The following is an 18,901-nucleotide window of genomic DNA, read 5'->3' as shown; positions in this document are numbered from 1 at the left end:
GTCAGTTTCTATGCCAGTCAGCATCAAAAGCTCCACCTCCTAGGCAGCCATTGGCTCCTTACATTCACCCAGATTTGGTTCTGATTGGTCAGTTTCTATGCCAGTCAGCGTCTCTGGGCCTATCAATGGGGCCTGATCAGAAAGGTGGGGCTGATCAGCAGCTCCTGATGAGGCCTGGAGGGAAATGGAGGCACGGCTGTTGGCCAGGCTGGAAGAGAAAGAGAGGCTTTCTGACTCTTTATTATATAGATTCTTGAGCCAGATTTGCCTTAAAAGCTGTTTTCAATAGTGAAAGGGGGAAATACAATGTCTAAAGGGAAGTAATGTCCTACTTCCACATAATGCTCCATGGAAAACACCCCCCTTCCTTTTTTAAGCTAAAGGAAGAGGAAAATGAAGAAAACTTTCAAAGTTGAAATAGGTAAAAGAAAGAGAAGCCCTAAGTATTCAGATCCAACAAAGGAGAAAGCAACTTTTTTTTTTCAGAATAAGAACAGAGATTCATCTTATGTAAAAGGGATTTTTTAAAATTTGACTTTTTATGGTGTTTGGAAGAAAGGATCACTGTACTCAGGAAGAGACAGCCTGCCGACCCTCGTGAGGCCCCATAGGCAGGGAAGTGGCAGCAGCATGAGCCAGGGATGAAGAACTTGGGTATATTATTGTGGGCGTCCAATTCACTGGGCCATCCAGGTAAAAATCGACTGTGGGATTCGCACTAAACCCTCTCTCAGTGTCAATGTCTGAAATTTGACTGTTCACTGGCACCTAAAATAGAGGGAGGATAGAAATGGGGACGGGGGAGGGGAGGAAGGAGCAAATATCTAAAAATAGACAAGTTGGCTCATTCTATAAAAGAGATTAAAATAAAAGCTTGGATTCTCAGATTCTCAGCAATTCCAGTTATATAGCCTATTTGTTCTTGTCCTATATAAAACAGGCTAAAGTTGGCTATAGATGAACAAAAGCTGAAGTAACCTTCCAGTAGGAAAATCAGAAAGGCAATCCAAAAGTCATAAGTGTGTGCTTTCTTTGTGGAAAAGAAGTCCAACTAGAATGTTCTATGAATATCATAAATGAGAAATGTTTTTGTTTAAAATCCTAAGTATCTCTCAGCTTAAGACAATGATGTACTCATTTAGGCAAAATCAAGCCTCCTAGCATAGAGGCAGGGAGAGGCGGGGTGGCGAGGGAGGGGAGCAGCAGCATTTGGGTATAGGATTCAGAATTTGGATTTAGGAGAACCGGCTGTTAGAGTTTCCTCTTTGCTACTTGGTGCTAGGATTGTTAGGGCTGGAAGTTGAGTCTGTGAGTGCGTCCTGTCTCCCCACTGATCCCAGCTTCTCCTGGCGATAATATGATGTGAAAACATCAGGATCAGGTGCCCACTTGGCTGCAGCCCTCTGGGCATTGTCCCTTATTAACATGTAGGATGCAGTGAACCTGGGAGCTTATTTGAAAGTTACAGAATATGACAAAGCTGGTCATAGAGTCTGGCCACACTCTTAGTATTTGCATAATATGTTACTGTCCTGACCAAGCTCATCAACATTTCTGCTGTGCGATCATTCTTGACCAGAAAAATGAACCGCAGACAGTAAGTGACTTTCACAGGCACGGAGTGTACGCAGGCCAATACTTAACTACTCAGTTCCTGAAATTTGTGCCTGATGTTCCAAGAGCCAATGAAAATTACTCTTTAATGTTTCTTTAAATATATAGAGCGAAAGTCTAGCTCCATGCCAGTAATTAAACCGTTTTTCAGAAGCTCTATATTCCCTCTAAACAATAAAAGCATTTTTTGTTGAGGGAGTAAAACAATGTTTTTTAATGTTCCCTGGTCTCTAGTGAGACCAAATGAAATTTCAACAGATTTTCTAAAAGAATTTTAAAAATTATTTGGAATCTAACAAGGAAGAAAACTTTTCATTTAAAGGTAAAATAATGCCAAGTGTAAAATGTACTGGAATATAGATATTTTCCTTCAACAGTGATCATGTAGTGTTTGTGAACCCATACCGATAGAAAAAACAATGCCACTGACATTACACTGCGCAACCTACATCAATAACAGCTATCTCTGGGTAAGCAGGGCTCACAAATGTTGTTAAACCTGTTAATGCCTGAGTTCCTCATCCAAATCTTTGAAGGATTTGCTTTATTTCCTAATAGTTTTGACATAACATGAATTTAATTCAGCTTCAAGAAATGCCCAATTTTGAAATAGCAGAGATGCTGAATGCTAAATTTAGACAAGTAAAAAAAAACACAAAGATTCACAATAAAGAATTTTACTCTTCAAGAAATGCCCAATTTTGAAATAGCAGAGATGCTAAATGCTAAATCTAGACAAGTAAAAAAAACAAAGATTCACAATAAAGAATTTTACCCACTGGCTGTTAATTATTATCAGTGTCATCAGTGCTTAATTTTTATGAATACAAAATTTTTAAATTGTTTCTAACCCAATGCTCTACTTTTAAAAGATTATCTACACTAATAAAAGAGAAAGATGCAAATTGACCATACCTTTGCGATGTCCACCAGCCAATCAAGAGTGAGCATGCAAATTAACCCAAGAAAGATGGCAGGTTAATTTGCATACGCAGGCACCGAGTGGCCAGGGGCGTTCCTCACCTCCCCAGCTGCTCCAGGCCTCTGGGCAGTGTGGGAAGGCATAAAGGCGGCTCTGGCCGGAGTGAAGACGGTGCCGGCAGCCAGGGGAAGGAAGGCCCATTCTTGCACGAATCTTTGTGCATCGGGCCTCTAGTTTAAAAATAAAAGGTAGAGATGGTCTCACATATTATCTCAATTAGCTGTGGGGTGGAGTATCAGGGGTCAGTGGTTAATTTCCAGTTAAGGAATGGGAAAAGCAGGACCTACAGAGATATCGAGATATTTGCCCAGATCCAGAGTGACTCCTGGAGGAACCAGAACCCGAAACAGGTGGCCTGAGTGTCAACATGGTACAGTGGAAGACATGAACCAAGCCCCTCAAGCTCTGTAAACCTCATTTAACTGGGAAAGTGATGGGTAACATTTTATATATCTCAAAAGGTTGTTGGGAATAAAGTCAGATAATTGTATGAAAGTACTCTATCAGAAAATAGCAGGCAATTTTTATTCTGACTCATGCTCTTTCCTTTAGCTTTTCTTCCTTTTATTATTTATTTTTTAAAGCTGCTCATTTCAGTCTTAATTGGTGCTAACTGCATTATCACTGAAGAGACATTTCTAAAAAATAACACTCATTTTATTTCAAGCATATATTTATTTTAAAAATAGTGCTCTACGCATGCAACCATTACTTTTAACACAAGGACAATTTCATTAAATGCATATCCTTTGCAGTATATTATTTAATCTTTTTCCATAAAAGATGTGAACTGGGCAAAATAGGTATCTTGTAAAGAGTATAAATCATTCAATAATAGTTAGGACTGAGTGTGAGTTCACTTTTTAAGAGTAACTCTGGCTGTGATGCTGCATTATAGGAAGGTGGAACCTGATCTCTCAGGGATGTGATCTGTAAACAGAGCATTGAACTGGGGGTCAGTGGACTTCTAGGTCAGACAATTTGGAGCAGGTTGTTTCATCTCCGTCTTAAAAAACTTATTAGGACCTACCAAAAACCCATGTGGCAGGGACAGCTAGTTCACAAAAATCCAGCTCCCCTTCCATTCAATTGTCAGTGGAAGACAGCTGCTCTGCCAGGGATGACATTTCTCCTGCCTGCATCTAGGGAGAACCATGGGGTTAATTCCTACCTATGGAATAGGTATGGAACTTTCGTGGGTCACTACTGAGCCAGGTTTGTGTGTGTGTGTGTTTTATTTTTAAGTGGTGCCTGCTCCAATCTCTCTTTCTCTGCTTATTGGCTGGATCCAAAGAGCTCCAAAACTCTACAGAGGACCACAGATGGAAGGCCCCGGAGTCCCTGAGTCACCGCATGGAGCAAAGCTGCCCTGCCCACTGACCAGGTAGGTAATTCCTGCACAGGAGCATTCTGTAAGTGAAAATAAACTTTTACCGTGTTAAGCTACACTATAAGTTGAGGTTAAAGTTATTACAGCAGCCAGCTAAGTGACACACACTGTTATTAAGAGTGATGATATATTAAATATGTCTTTTATCAAACATTTAAAAAGTAAATAGAGCCCTGGCCAGTATGCTAAGTGGTTAGAGCACCAGCCTGGGCACCAAGGGGTCAAGAGTTTGATACCCAGGGGCAAGTACCTGGGTTGCAGGCTCGAGCCCCAGACCTGTCGGGGCATGTGTGGGAGGGAACCAATTTGTGTGTCTCTCTCACATCCATGTTTCTCTCTGTGTCTCTCCCCCTCCCTTCCTCCCTTCCATTCTCTCTAAAAATCAATGAAGAAAATATCCTTGGGTGAGGATTAACAAGAAAAAGCAGGAAGGTCCTTGTTCTTAAAAAACAACAACACCTGTTACCTTTATCACAATTGACTCCATAGAATCCAGGTGGGCAGATGCAGAAACCAGGAGTAACACAAAGCCCGCCATTCATACATCGCGGTGTGCAAAGGGCTAGTAGGGAGAGAGAGCTCTGATTAAGGCCAAGTAGGGTTTTGGGGCAGCAGCATTTTAAAAATGTCAATGCGATAACAGATCCACAATTTCAAGCTTGCTGGTTGACTAAACAACTGTCACTCTTAAGAGATGTAAGTTCTCTAAATTAAAATTTATTTTTGTGCTATAAATAAGAATGTTTTTTCATAATGGTTTTTTTTTTTTTTTTACCATTTTCATGGAAGAGAATTTTGGAATTGTTCTCTTTGAATGACTGATGAAAATTTGCCCAGAATTATTATTTCAACTAAGATGTGGTCTTAAGACTGTAAATATTTTTTTCCTGCCCTATTTCCTTGATTTTCTAAAATAAAATGCAAACAAGACAAATTCTTACTTCTTGAAAATGAAAAATATATTCATTATTTTGGTCAAATAAACTCTTAGTATTTAAGTATATTATGGTTAATACACATTTTCTCTTTTTTTATCTGTTTTTTTTCATATAACTTCCTGAATAGTGATTTCACTTAAATGGATGTACTCACTACACAAATGATATTCATCTTTTTTTTTATTTTTTGCCTTAAAGAAACTTCATAACTCAGGGATAGACTTAATTGTGAATTAAGTTACTTTTAATTGGAGAAGCAACTTTCAAATCAATCAGAATACTAGCTTTTAAAATGCAACTTAGGTAGAGTGAAAAAAACTCAAAACTTTTATAAGATAATGTCAAAGTATAGTATATATAATCGTTAATATTTTTCGGGGTCAGGGAAAGGGAAGAGTGGCCACAAAAAATGTAGACATTGCGCCAAAGTTCTCTGACCCTGTCACCACATATTTGGATTTAACAAAAAACCATTCCTAGACGAAATAATTTTCAATAGCTCTTCTGTGGCTTTTTGGAGATTTCGTCAACCCTTATAATGTGACCAGAAAAATAATTTCAGGGGATGTGTTAAAAGTTCATGTGGGGCTCCTGTGTGACCTCCATGTCCTTAGGGAGCAAGCCAGGGAAGCGCCTTTACCTTTCTCACAGTGAGGGCCATAGAATCCATCAGGGCACTCACAGACACGCCTCTCATTACAAAACCCTCCATTTCGGCACCCTCCTGGGCATTCAGCTTCACCAAAGAGAAAGAAACAAGATTAAGTGGACACCTTTGAAATGTTGGGTGAACTACAGCGAGCATGAAGAGGGAGTGGTCATTTTTCCACAGTGCACCAATGATCATAATTCATTGAATACCGATACTTCTACCCCTTTCTCTCTAAACCACTTGGACTTCAAGTCTTCAAAATAAGATTGTGTATCTCTCAATCTGACTTCGAACAGTAGGGGACTCATGGAAGAAGGCAAAGAAAGCCTTATTCTGCCGTCACCCCCACCTGTCAATCTACTGTACCTCCTTAACTTCATGCTGAAATGGAGTGAATGACCGTGCTCTCAATATTCACTCTCAGAGGGTGGAATGATCTCTTGGTGCATCTTTACAGCACGGAAAGTTTCCAGAGCTTAAATTCTACGCTGGAAAAGTGTGTACCAGGATGGGAAAGGAGCCAGGCCTGCATGCTTAAGTGGGCATCCAGAGTGTGGGGATGAGGGGCCTTTGCCTGGTGGAGATCGCAAGCATAATGGTGGCACCCTGTCCTCCATGGAAGTCAGCAGCACCAAGCTTTGGGCAGGGGAGTGGGGAGTGTTGCCTTGACGGGTGGCAGTTGCTGCTATGACTGCCAACCTTGCTATGAGGATCCAGAACAAGAAAAGGGGGGAAGTCATGACCATAGGTGAGATACCCCTGAGGACTCCCAAAGGTTGCATTGGACGAGGGGAAGGAGGGGGGTAGAAGGCAAGGCATTTTGAAGGAGGTATTAGAGTTCCTAAAATAGGAGTGGGGTCAAAGCAGAGAAAGTCTTTCTAGGTACAGTTACTGGCCCCTGTGTGTATCACCCGCTCCTCCCATTGGTATGATTATAATTACACTAACACTTACCTACCTACCTACCTACCTATCTATAATTTTTTACCCAAATCACACCTGGAAGCCTTATGAGTCCTCCCATTGGTATGATTATAATTACACTAACACTTATCTACCTACCTACCTGCCTATAATTTTTGACCCAAATCACACCTGGAAGCCTTATGACCTTTCTCTTGAGTCACCATCACTGATTACCTTGTTGACACGTTTTAAAGAAGATAGCATTCTGAGGCGTTTGTAGGATGGTGTTGCCTTCAGAATTCATTACAATCACATTCACTTCAAATGCTGCCACTCCATCTTGTTTTCCAAGGCATGGGAAACCAACTTGAACAACTAAAGAAAAAGAAAGTATTGAGAAATTGTTTATCCATTCCCTTCCAGTTTTACAGAAATCCTGGTAAGAGAGACAAAGAACAAAGCAATAATGTTCACATTTCATTATTTGACATCCTTGTACCTCCACTGAAGTAGGGAGTGCATTTTGATCATCTGGACATTCTCCACAGAACTTGTACATGATGCTGGGTGGAGAAAGAATGGATTACCCTACTAATACGGAATTGGGATATTTTGTTTGTAGTCTGACTTGTACTATCCCAAAAAGATTTTCTCTGAAAAGTAAAGGTACAAATAGGCAGCATAGATTAATTAGTCACGGGGGAAAATTTTGTGGGTATCTTCACCAGCTTCCATATAATCCAAAAAACAACTAGAACTCAGCATTTGAGAATCCATTAAATAAAGCCCTATAAGCAATACCCCACTAGTTTACTCTGTGTGCTTGAAAGTGACAAAGTACCTTCTTTGGAAATATTCTGTAAATCAGACTAGACTCCAATCACTGAACTGAGTTAATGAAGTTAATATTTTCTCAGGCTATTGGTTAATATTAAGAAGTGTCCATATCTTGAGGAATCTAGAAGAGAGGTTGGTGTGATTAAAATAATCTCATGATAGCCTTATTTCTAACGGTTTAGGTTCCTAAAGAGGAGGCCACTTCTATTTTGTGAATCTAGTCATCATTTAGGGTGTGTATGTGCTGACTTAGGAACTAACGGTGCTGAACATAGAGGGCAAGAAGGGCACCAATGGTGGGAATTGGCTCAAGTCACTGGCTGAGAGACTGATCATGTAAATGTCTAAAAGCCACTTGATTATCATAACATATCTACTGGGACTGATCTAGCTGATCCATTAGACTTTAGTTCTTCCTTAGAAATAGGAAAAAATATGGCTAAGAGATATACACATGAAATTTTGCTTCACTTTGTTTTTGTGTGGCAGGTAATAGCTACTGCCAAGTTTGGGAAAGGTATACCAAGCCAAGAAAAATCCTTTCCCTTTAGAGTTTTCATAAGCCTTTCCCTTAGGTTTATAAGAAAAAATGAGCTGGAAATTGGTCTGCTCTTTTCCATATGTCACTGCACACAAGCTTGGTCATACAATCTTAACGTGCTTTGGCAACCAATACTACTCGCAAGATTTTGGCATTGTCACTGTTCATTACTGTTCCAATCTCAAAGTAACACGGATTTCCAGTTCTCCTTAACCTTAAGATGTTAGCATTGCAAATAATCAATTATGTGATGAAAAAGATATACACATATTTTTTTTAATATATTTTATTTTTTACAGAATGGAAGGGAGAGGGACAGAGAGCCAGAAACATCGATGAGAGAGACACATCGGTCAGCTGCCTCCTGCACACCCCCCACTGGGGATGTGCCCACAACCAAGGTACATGTCCTTGACCAGAATCGACCCTGGGACCCTTCACTCCCCAGGCCGACACTCTAGCCAGTGAGCCAAACCGGCCAGGGTGATATACACATATTTTAACAGAATAAAAAGAGAAAGCTGAAGGTGTGTCTGAAGTTCCAAAGTAAAACTGTCCCCATTGAAAGCCTTGGTTTCACAGAAACATGAACAGACTGTTAACCTCAGAGGGAAGGTGGGTGGGAAGAGGTCAACCAATAAACTTATATGCATATATGCATAACCTGTGGATACAGACAGTATGGTGGTGAGGGCCTGGTGGGGGGGAGATGGAAGCGGGCTGGAAGAGGTTAATGGGGGAAAAGGAAGACTATGAAATCCTTTCAACAATAAAGATGGGTGGAAGGAAGGAAGGAAGGAAGGAAGGAAGGAAGGAAGGAAGGGAGCGAGGAAGGAAGCCTTGGTTTAATGAAATCTTATATATGAAAATGCCAGTTTACAAAACACAGAAAGCTATTGTGGGGATTTCCACTTCAGCTGGAAGCAAAGGAGCTGATGAAGGATTTCTTTCACCTGTTAACTCTGTAATAATTTTCACTTTGTTCAATTATAAATTTTTATTTTTCTCATGAATATTTTTTGGCTTATTATTATTAATTAAATTTATTGGGATAACATTGGTTAATAAAATTAAAAGTATTTCATAGTCCTCCTTTTCTCCCCATTAACCTCTTCCAGCCCACTTCTGTCTCCCCCCTACCCCCCTATCCCACAGGCCCTCACTACCATATTGTCTATATCCATAGGTTATGCATATATGCATATAAGTTCATTGGTTGACCTTATTGGTTTCGAGTGTACACTTCTATGATACATCATCTGTATAGTACATTGTGTGCCCACCACCCAAAGTCAAATCTTCTTCCATCACCATCGACTACCTTTAGCTCAGCGGTTCCTTCGAATCAAGCCTGTTCTCATGAATCCTCAGCATGGATAGGTAGGCCAATAATTGCCCCAAGGTAAAGTTCATTGGTTGACCTTATTGGTTTCGAGTGTACACTTCTATGATACATCATCTGTATAGTACATTGTGTGCCCACCACCCAAAGTCAAATCTTCTTCCATCACCATCGACTACCTTTAGCTCAGCGGTTCCTTCGAATCAAGCCTGTTCTCATGAATCCTCAGCATGGATAGGTAGGCCAATAATTGCCCCAAGGTAAAAAAAAAATGAAAAAAAAAAAAAAAAAAAAAGGCGGGGAGGGGGCGGGGAATGGAAGAACCTGAATGGATACTTAAAGATAGACCTTTAAGAATCTTCCTCATCACATGTCATTATCCACACCATTATGTTCCAGGTGTATCTTTTTCCTGGACCTTATTCAGCCTCCACTTTGCAGCCCCCCCAATTCTTTCAAAGAGGCTTTCAAGTTTTATTTTAGCTTTCAGAATATTGGTATGCCAGAGATGTTTGTAAGTAAGTGCTTGTTACTGTTTATCAGCATTGTTAAGAAGAACTGCTAGTTTGTCCATATTTTCAGATGTGCTAAAAGCAAACCATTTTCAAATCTGGCTAAGGTACGATTGCATGTTCACATGCTCCCATCATCTGGGGGTGCTTCTAGAGGGTTTGGAGTGCTCGCATGAAAGTGTGTGATTTGCTAACCTGACCTCTAAGTCCGTCAAAGTGAAGAGATGCACAGAGAGCTCCGGCCTGGGGTTCTAAAACAGATGGCTCTGAATCATCCCAGGGGAGAAAAACCAGGATGTAAAATCCAATAGAAACTTCAAGGAGGAAAACACCATAAATAACTTTCTTTAGGGTTTTCAAGATGATTTTTCCCTCTAAATGGTTAAATACAAGTTTGAGTCAAAATACATACCAATTCATTGAACAGGTGAAACTTTATTGAGTAATTACTATGTGCCAGTCACTGTTCTAAACACTGAGGATACTTTAGTGGGAAAGACAAATGAAAACCCCTGCTCTTTTTGGTGATTATGTTTCAGTGATTTATTTTGAAGACATCTGTGATAGTAAAATATTTTAATCATTTAAAAAATCTCGAAAAAATCTCCATTCATTGATAGACACTTAGGTTTCTCTGGCTTGGCTATTGTAAATGATGCTGCTATAAACACGTGGGTGTAGATATCTTTTTGAGTTAATGTTTTGATTTCCTTTGGATATTTCCTAGAAGTCAAATTGCTGGATCCTATAGTAGTTTACTTTTTTATTTTTGAGGAACCTCCAAACTGTTTTGCATAGTAGCTGTACCAAATTACATTCCCACCAACAGGGCAGAAATGAGCCCTTTCTTCACATCCATGCCATCATTTGTTATCTCTTGTCTTTCGATAATAGCCATTCTAACAAGGCATGAGGTGTCTCATTGTGGCTTTTCTTTTTTTTTTAAATTTATCTTTATTGTTGAAAGTATTACAGATGTCCCCCTCTTTTTCCCTATTGACTCTCTCTACCCAGCACTCACCCCTCCCAGGCTTTCACTACACTATTGCATATATGCATGTAAGTTCCCTGGTTAATCTCTCCCCTCCCACCCACTCCCCACCCCTGCCTTCCTTCTGAGATTTGTGAGTCTGTACGATGCTTCTATGTCTCTGGATCTATTTTGTTCATCAATTTATTTGGTTCATAAAATTCCACATATGAGTGAGATCATGTGATACTTAAGCTTTCTCTGACTGGGTTATTTTGCTTTCATTGTGGTTTTAATTTGCATTCACCTAATGACTCATAATGTTGAGCATCTTTTCATGTACCTGTTGACCTTTCATATATCTTCTTTGGAGACATGTCTACTCAGGTTCTTGGCCCATTTTTAAATTATTTTCTTTCTGCTATTGAATTGTATGAGTTCTTTATATATTTTCGATATTAAACCTTATCAGGTATATGGTTTGCAAATACTTATTCCCATTCCATAGGTTTTCTTTTCACTTTGTTGATGGTTTCCTTTGCTATGCAGAAGCTTCTTAGTTTGATGTAATCCCACTTGTTTATGGTTTATTTTTTTGCTTGTGTTTTAGGTGTCATATCCAAAAAGTTACTACCAAGACCTATGTCAAGGAGCTTTATGCCTGTGCTTTCTTCTAGGAGTTTCATGGTTTCAGGTTGTACATGTAAGTCTTTAATCCATTTTGAGTTCCTTTTTGTGAGTGGTGGATATGTTAGCCTCATCTTAGCCACTGACTCTACCCAGACTAGATCACTTTCAGTTCCCAAAGATGTGGCCCACCCCCACACTGCCCTGACTGCCTAGGTTGTGACAGACTCCACACCTGCTGTGTGGAGTGCTCTTTCTCCTCCTTCTGTCCAGTGTCCTTCCACTCACCTTTCTAGATGCAAATTAAACTGCATCTGCTCTCTGGAGCCTTTCCGAACACCCACTGCCTATGTCACTTAAGTTACCTATTTCACAAACACCTCTCTCTCTCCATGATGGCATCATAATGTCATGATTTAGTTATGATTCTGCAATCTTTGCTAGACCTGAGATTTTCAAAGGCAAGGACCATATCTTATTTGTTTTTGTAATCTAAGCATCAAATATTTGTCTGTCACAACCTAGGCACTGACAGACACAAAGATATACTTCATGGGAGACACAGCCATATCCTTTATACACACAGGCCTACACTTTCACATATACACATGCACACTCACACTACACAGAAAGAGACAAGAATTCACCATAGACAGTGGGAGATATAGGTGATAGGATATTAACAACATGCACCCAGAAAAACACATGTATAAAGAGAAAGAGACAGTGAAAGCAGAAAAAGCATAGTCTCCACTTCCAAAGAATAGTAGAAATGTGAAAATTACGTTGTGCTTTTACAACAATAATGAATAGAGAGCCATTTTTACCAAAAGCTAGATGAAATTAGGCCAGATGCTGTAAAATCCAATGTGGTCTAGGTTGTATAATTGAAACTGAGGTAAATGAAAACAACTCAGAAAAACTAAAGCAGATTGCACATAACTCACATGGCGTTCAAGTACACACTGATGCGCGATTGATTGCATATAAACAACCTCTTCTACAGAAGTAAACAACAAACGTATTCTGACGAAATACCTCTTCCACGCTGAGATGAGCATGGTGCTCATGCAGCCTCAGCCTCAGCCTCAGCCTCAGCCTCCGGTCATCAGAGCCACTGCCCTCACAAGGGAGAAGTTTTTGGGGGGGGGGGGGGGGAGCTCATTCTCAGCACCATGTGATTATACGCTGCTCCGGGATTATAAGCCATCCACACAAACAGTCCTCAGTGCTCGGAGCTGTGCTGACAGCCATTCATTCTCTCAGCAAATACTGAGCCACCTCCTCTGGGCTTCACTTTCTGCTAAGGACTGGGGCTCCAAGACGATGGTCCTCCCAGCCTCAGCACCTATTTAAACGTTTCTAGACATTGGGTTCCTGAAAGTCTTGGTTGAGAAATACCGCTGCTCTCTTGGTTTCCTGGTATGACAGAGACGGAGTGTTCAAAGAGGCAAAGCCTGGGCTTTATGGAAACTTTATGTTTTTTGTTATCCAACTCCGTTATTTTACGGAACCACCCTGCAGTTTGTATTTCCTGTTTTTGATCCCTGCAGATGCCAGAGGCAGGCACTTCATAACTGTTAAAGATCAAGAGTTTTCTTTTTCAATGGGTAGGCATATAAGGAGTCAGTGGGATAAAAGAATGGCTTAGCAGCTTGGGGGTATAAAATAGGCCAGTAGAATAATGAACACTACCTGAATGCTTAGGAGCAAAGACACACTGTTTTGGTTACTTTGTAATAATTCAAGGTACCCTCATTGTTCCTACTGTGGGGACTGAGCTAATGAGGCTAATGAATAACTGCCCTGCAATGGACTGAAATTCCCATAAACTTCTTGCACCTGCATTTTTTGCAAACAAATCCTACATCTGCCACCAAAACCTGTTGTGTGGGGGAGTTGTACATACAAAGTGTGTGTGTGTGTGTGTGCACAAGTCACCTGGTCCTGGAAGGTGTGTTCTTTTTCACGTCTCCTTGCCCAAAGCATCATCCATTTTCCCCCCTCTAAATTTTATTACTTACTAGAGGCCTGGTGCATGAAAATACATGCACTGGAGGGGGGTCCCTCAGCCCGGCCTGCCCCCTCTCATAGTCTGGGAGCTCTCAGGGGCAGGAGGCAACCTGGTGATCAGGGGAAGGTGACGCCCCATCACACCTCTGCTGCTGCCACTGCCAGCAGCAAAAGCCTCAGCCGGCTTTGGTTACCTGAGCCTCCGGCGGCCCTGGGCGTCTGGGCAGCCGCCATCTGAGGCTTGCCTGTGCCTCGCGCTGGCCCTGGGCGGCTGGGAGGCTGAGGGGACTGGGGGACTCTGGAAGCAGGAGTGTGCCTGCTGCCTCGGTGGGGCTGAGGGGACTGGGCGCTGCCATCTTGTGGCTGTGGGTGCCACCATCTTTGAGGGCGTGGCAGTCAATTAGCATATTCCCTCCTTATTGGCTGTGGGCACCACCATCTTTGCAATGGTGTGAGGGTCAATTAGCATATTCCCTCTTTATTAAATAGGATGATGGTCCCTAAACATGGTCTATTAAAATAGTCTCACATCATATGTTCAAACTCTTATTGTTTCAATATCTTAAGAAGTAGAATTTCAGTAAGCTTTTTTTACTACTCACAAAAAGTGAATAAAGCTGGGAAGATTTAAGCTTCAAGCATTAAATTATAAATTCAAAAATTTAAGACTTATTGAGCAGGTGTAACTGTGTCATTAATGTAATTATGCATTTTAGCCTGGCTGGCGTAGCTCAGTGGTTGAGCATTGACCTATGAACCAGGAGGTCACAGTTTAATTCCCAGTCAGGGCACATGCCTGGGTTGCAGGCTCCATCCCCAGTAGGGGGCGTGCAGGAGGCAGCTGATCAATGATTATCATCATTGATGTTTCTATCTCTCTCTCCCTCTCTTTTCCTCTCTGAAATCAATAAAAATATATGTAAAAAAATAAAAAAGTAACATGATATGAGACACATGACATGGCCATATTCCAGAACTTGGTGGCCAGAGTGTCTTTTGTGTCTCCATGATGTAGTAAAGCCCCAGCAATGCCATCTGAGTGGAATTAGGATATCCCTGTCTCTGGGATGGGATATCCCTGCCCCTGCAGCCACGTATCACAGGCTACTGAATCTCCAGAACCCAAGGCCTCATTCATTCACATGGGCTTTCGAGAACCTCAAGCCCATCTAGATTGGAAGCAGATCCTCTGGGTGGGCTGCTAGTCACACCTGCAGCACTGGGATGACCCAAGAGAAACTCAAATTCACTCTTCCTGTCCACACTCACACTGGCACTGTGCCAGGAAATTAGGAAGGCTCTGTGCTCATTCAGTCCCCAACTCTTACGCTGGGATATGGCAATCCTGAGCCATTGGAAGTAGTAGATAACTGTAAACTGATTTCCTAATTTTTTAATAGATTTAAATTAGCTCCTAATGAGATTTTCATTTGACATCTGACAAAATTAATCTAACATCTCTCTAGAACAGTGGTTCTCAACCTTCCTAATGCCGCGACCCTTTAATACAGTTCCTCATGTTGTGGTGACCCCCAACCATAAAATTATTTTCGTTGCTACTTCATAACTGTAATTTTGCTACTGTTATGAATCGTAATGTAAATATCTGATATGCAGGATGTATTTTCATTGTTCGCGACCCACAGGTTGAGAACCACTGCTCTAGAAGAAGACTAATTAAAAAAAGAGGTTATCTTATCAGTTATCTAAAAAAATATTATAAAACTACAAATAATACAGTATTAGAATAAACAGTATGCTCTAAAACAACCCCTATGTATAAAAGAAGTTAATATGAAATAAAGAGCATATCATGAATTGATTCAACATCTCAAATTGGTAAAGTTGATGACTCAGAAAAATAATTCAGGCGACAGCCTTACCTCAAACAATTGCCAAAATAAATTTATATAAAACATTAGAAGCATGTGTAAGTTATCACTTACCTGCTCTTTAAAAGAGAAATTAATTTCAAAGCATAAAAGTAATTTTAAAAATCACAAAGAAAAGATAGGTTTGACCACATAGAGTTTTAAAGACCCTGCAAACTCCACCTGCCTCAAAAAATATAAAAATAATACATTTAAAAAGAACTGCACTAATTTGAAAGAATATACATACCCCTATGTTCATTGTAGTGTTATTTACAATAACCAAGCTATGGAAGGAACCCAAGTGTCCATCAATAGATGAATGTATAAAAAAGCTGTGGTACATATATACACAATGGGATACTACTCAGCCTCAGCCATAAAAAAAAGAAGGATCTCTTTATGACAGCGGATGATTATGCTAAATGAAATAAGCCAGTCAGAGAAAGACAAGTGCCATATGATCTCACTCATATGTGGAATCGAATGAACAAGATAAACTAACAGCCTGGCTGGTGTTGCTCAGTGTCAATCTATGAACCAAGAGGTCACGGTTCGATTCCAGGCCAGGGCACATGCCCGGCTGCAGGCTCGATCCCCAGTGGGGAGTGTGCAGGAGGCAGCCAATCAATGATTCTCTCTCATTACTGGTGTTTCTCTCTCTCTCTCTTCCTCTCTGAAATCAATAAAAAATATATTTAAGCAAACTAACAACAAAATAGAAACAGACTTAAAGATAGAGAACAGACTGACAGGTGTCAGAGGGGAGGGGCATGGTGAAAAAAGGTGAAGGGATTAAGAAAAAAAAACAAAAAACTCATAGACACAGACAACAGTATGGTGATTACCAGAGGGAAAAGGGGAGATAAATGGTGATGGAAGGAGACATGTTCTGAGTTGGTGAATACACAATACAATATTGTAGAATTGTACACCTGAAACCTACATAATTTTATTAACCAATGTTACCCCAATGCATTCAGTAAAAAAGAAAAGAGTTGCATCAAAAGGTAAATGTACTTAGCATATAGAGAGCTTTGCAAATCAATAAGAACACTATTATTTCAATGTAAAAATGAGGGTGGTACACAGACATTTTACATTGTCTTAACAGATAAAAGTGAATGTTCTACCTCAATAGGAATTTTAAAAAGTCAAATTAAAAGAACACTGAGAAACCACTTTTCACTTTTTAAGTCAGCCAAGCAGTTAAGATGATTAATAACCCATGTTGAGCGGTTACACACAGTAAGCCAGGCACTCTCCCACGCTGCTAGCCAGGGTGCAAATGGGGGCAAGCGTGGTGGAAAGTAATTGCATTTTGACAATTTGTTCTAAGAGCCTTTTAAAAAGTGCATCGTTCATATCCTTTGACATAATAATTCGACTTCTAAGAATCTATTTTACCAAAATAACGAGATGAGCACCAAGATTTTGACACACACATTAATCAACAAGTATTTTCTGAATGCCTGCTCTGTGCTGGGCCCTGTGTTGGCAGTTGCGGTGAATAAAACACAGAACTCCTGCCCAGTGACTCTCTGCTACTTAAAAAGGATGTATATTGTGATATTTCTAGATTCAGACCCTGAAAACAGTCTAAGTAGCACACAATAAAGGAATGAGTAAATAAATCATGTCAGGTTCATAAAATGGAATATTATAAGAGCATTAAAAACAACTTCTGGAAAAATCTATGAAACAGGAAAATGCTTATGTTAAAATGTTAAAAGCAAAAAAAAAAGGTATTGATGCAAAACCAAAGATATATAATTTTACCACAATTATGAAAAATATGCTCATAGAAAAAAGACTGGAGAAAATAATTGGGAGAGACCAAGATGGCGGCATAGGTAAACACCGGAGACTGCTGCCGCAAACAACCACTTCAAAAATACAACTAAAAGACGGAACGGACATCACCCAGAACCACAGGAAAGCTGGCTGAGGAGAGACTCTTCAACTAGAAGGAAAAATAACAGCACACCGAGGCTCAGAGGAGGCGCAGTGTGGAAAATACTCAGGTGCGGAGGTGCGCGCGCAAAGCGGGCTGGTGGCTGAGAGCGCGGTTGTCGTTTTCGGTCAGGGGGGAGTCTCAGACTCTGAGCTCCAGATACGGGCGAATCGCTGGGGACTCGGACCCAAACGGGAGAAGCGGGAGTGTCTGGCATCAGTTGGAAGGCAGCTTTCCCTCCGAGGTTTGCAGCGGTTCCGGGGGTTCTGAGAAGCAGAGCCTCTGGGAACAGGACTGAGGGCACCATAACGGCTCCCTCCGCCCGCCCTGTTGAGCCCGCCCCGCCCAAGCCCTGCGCAGAGCCATTTGCCGGATCGCCTCAGGCAAAGGCTAGATTAGCACCTCCCCAGAGGACAGAAGTTTTCCGCGGCAGACACAGCTGATTCACACAGCCAGTCGGCCTGGTGGTCAAATCCCTCTAGTATTAACTACAACAATCAAGGCTCAACTAGAACAAGACTGCGCACAAAGACCACTAGGGGGTGCACCAAGAAAGCATAAAAAATGCGGAGACAAAAAAACATGACAGAAATGGAGGATATAGAGCTAAAAATCGCAATTTTGAGGGCTTGCAAAAATGTGCTAGAAGCTGTCAATAAACTTGAGGAGAGAGTCACGAAAACTAATGAGACCCTCGATGCTATGATAAAGAACCAACTAGAAATTAAGCATACACGGACTGAAATAAAGAATATTATACAGACACCCAATAGCAGACCAGAGGAGCGCAAGAATCAAGCCAAAGATTTGAAATGCGAAGAAGCAAAAAACACCCAACCGGAAAAGCAAAATGAAAAAAGAATCCGAAAATACGAAGATAGTGTAAGGAGCCTCTGGGACAGCTTCAAGCGTACAAACATCAGAATAATAGGGGTGCCAGAAGATGAGAGACAGCAAGATATTGAAAACCTATTTGAAGAAATAATGGCAGAAAACTTCCCCCACCTGGTGAAAGAAATGGACTTACAGGTCCAAGAAGCGCAGAGAACCCCAAACAAAAGGAATCCAAAGAGGACCACACCAAGACACATCATAATTAAAATGCCAAGAGCAAAAGACAAAGAGAGAATCTTAAAAGCAGCAAGAGAAAGAGACTCAATTACCTACAAGGGAATACCCATACGACTGTCAGCTGATTTCTCAACAGAAACTTTGCAGGCCAGAAGGGAATGGCAAGAAATATTCAAAGTGCTGAATACCAAGAACCTACAACCAAGAATACTTTATCCAGCAAAGCTATCATTCAGAATTGAAGGTCAGATAAAGAGCTTCACAGATAAGGAAAAGCTAAAGGAGTTCATCACCACTAAACCAGTATTATACGAAATGCTGAAAGGTATCCTTTAAGAAGAGGAAGAAGAAAAAGGTAAAGATACAAATTGTGAACAACAAACATGCATCTATCAACAAGTGAATCTAAGAATCAAGTGAATAAATAATCTGATGTACAGAATGAACTGGTGATTATAATGAATCAGGGACATAGAAAGGGAATGGACTGACTATTCTTGGGGGGGAAAGGGGAATGGGAGATGCGGGAAGAAACTGGACAAAAATCGTGCACCTATGGATGAGGACAGTGGGTGGGGAGTGAGGGCGGAGGGTGGGGTGGGAACTGGGAGGAGGGGAGTTATGGGGGAAAAAAAAAAGAGGAACAAATGTAATCTGAACAATAAAGATTTAAAAAATAAA

The 18,901-nt window shown here is 40.8% G+C and overlaps 1 protein-coding gene across 1 annotated transcript in view; it reads right to left on the bottom strand.

The window, feature by feature from the left end:
- The window catches only part of WIF1 (WNT inhibitory factor 1), a 79,389-nt gene that overhangs the window by 12,533 nt on the left and 47,955 nt on the right, over positions 1-18,901 (bottom strand). Inside the window, exons 4-6 of the mRNA XM_005872687.2 lie at positions 6,717-6,857; positions 5,565-5,660; positions 4,453-4,548 (exon numbers count right to left, since the gene is read on the bottom strand). Of these exons, the coding sequence (XP_005872749.1) occupies positions 4,453-4,548; positions 5,565-5,660; positions 6,717-6,857 (333 nt within the window). The remainder of the gene's footprint in view (positions 1-4,452; positions 4,549-5,564; positions 5,661-6,716; positions 6,858-18,901) is intronic.

The sequence above is a fragment of the Myotis brandtii genome, unplaced genomic scaffold (assembly GCF_000412655.1).
Source record: "Myotis brandtii unplaced genomic scaffold, ASM41265v1 scaffold389, whole genome shotgun sequence".
Classification (NCBI taxonomy): Eukaryota; Metazoa; Chordata; class Mammalia; order Chiroptera; family Vespertilionidae; genus Myotis; species Myotis brandtii.
This window is presented reverse-complemented; position numbering and strand designations above follow the sequence as displayed.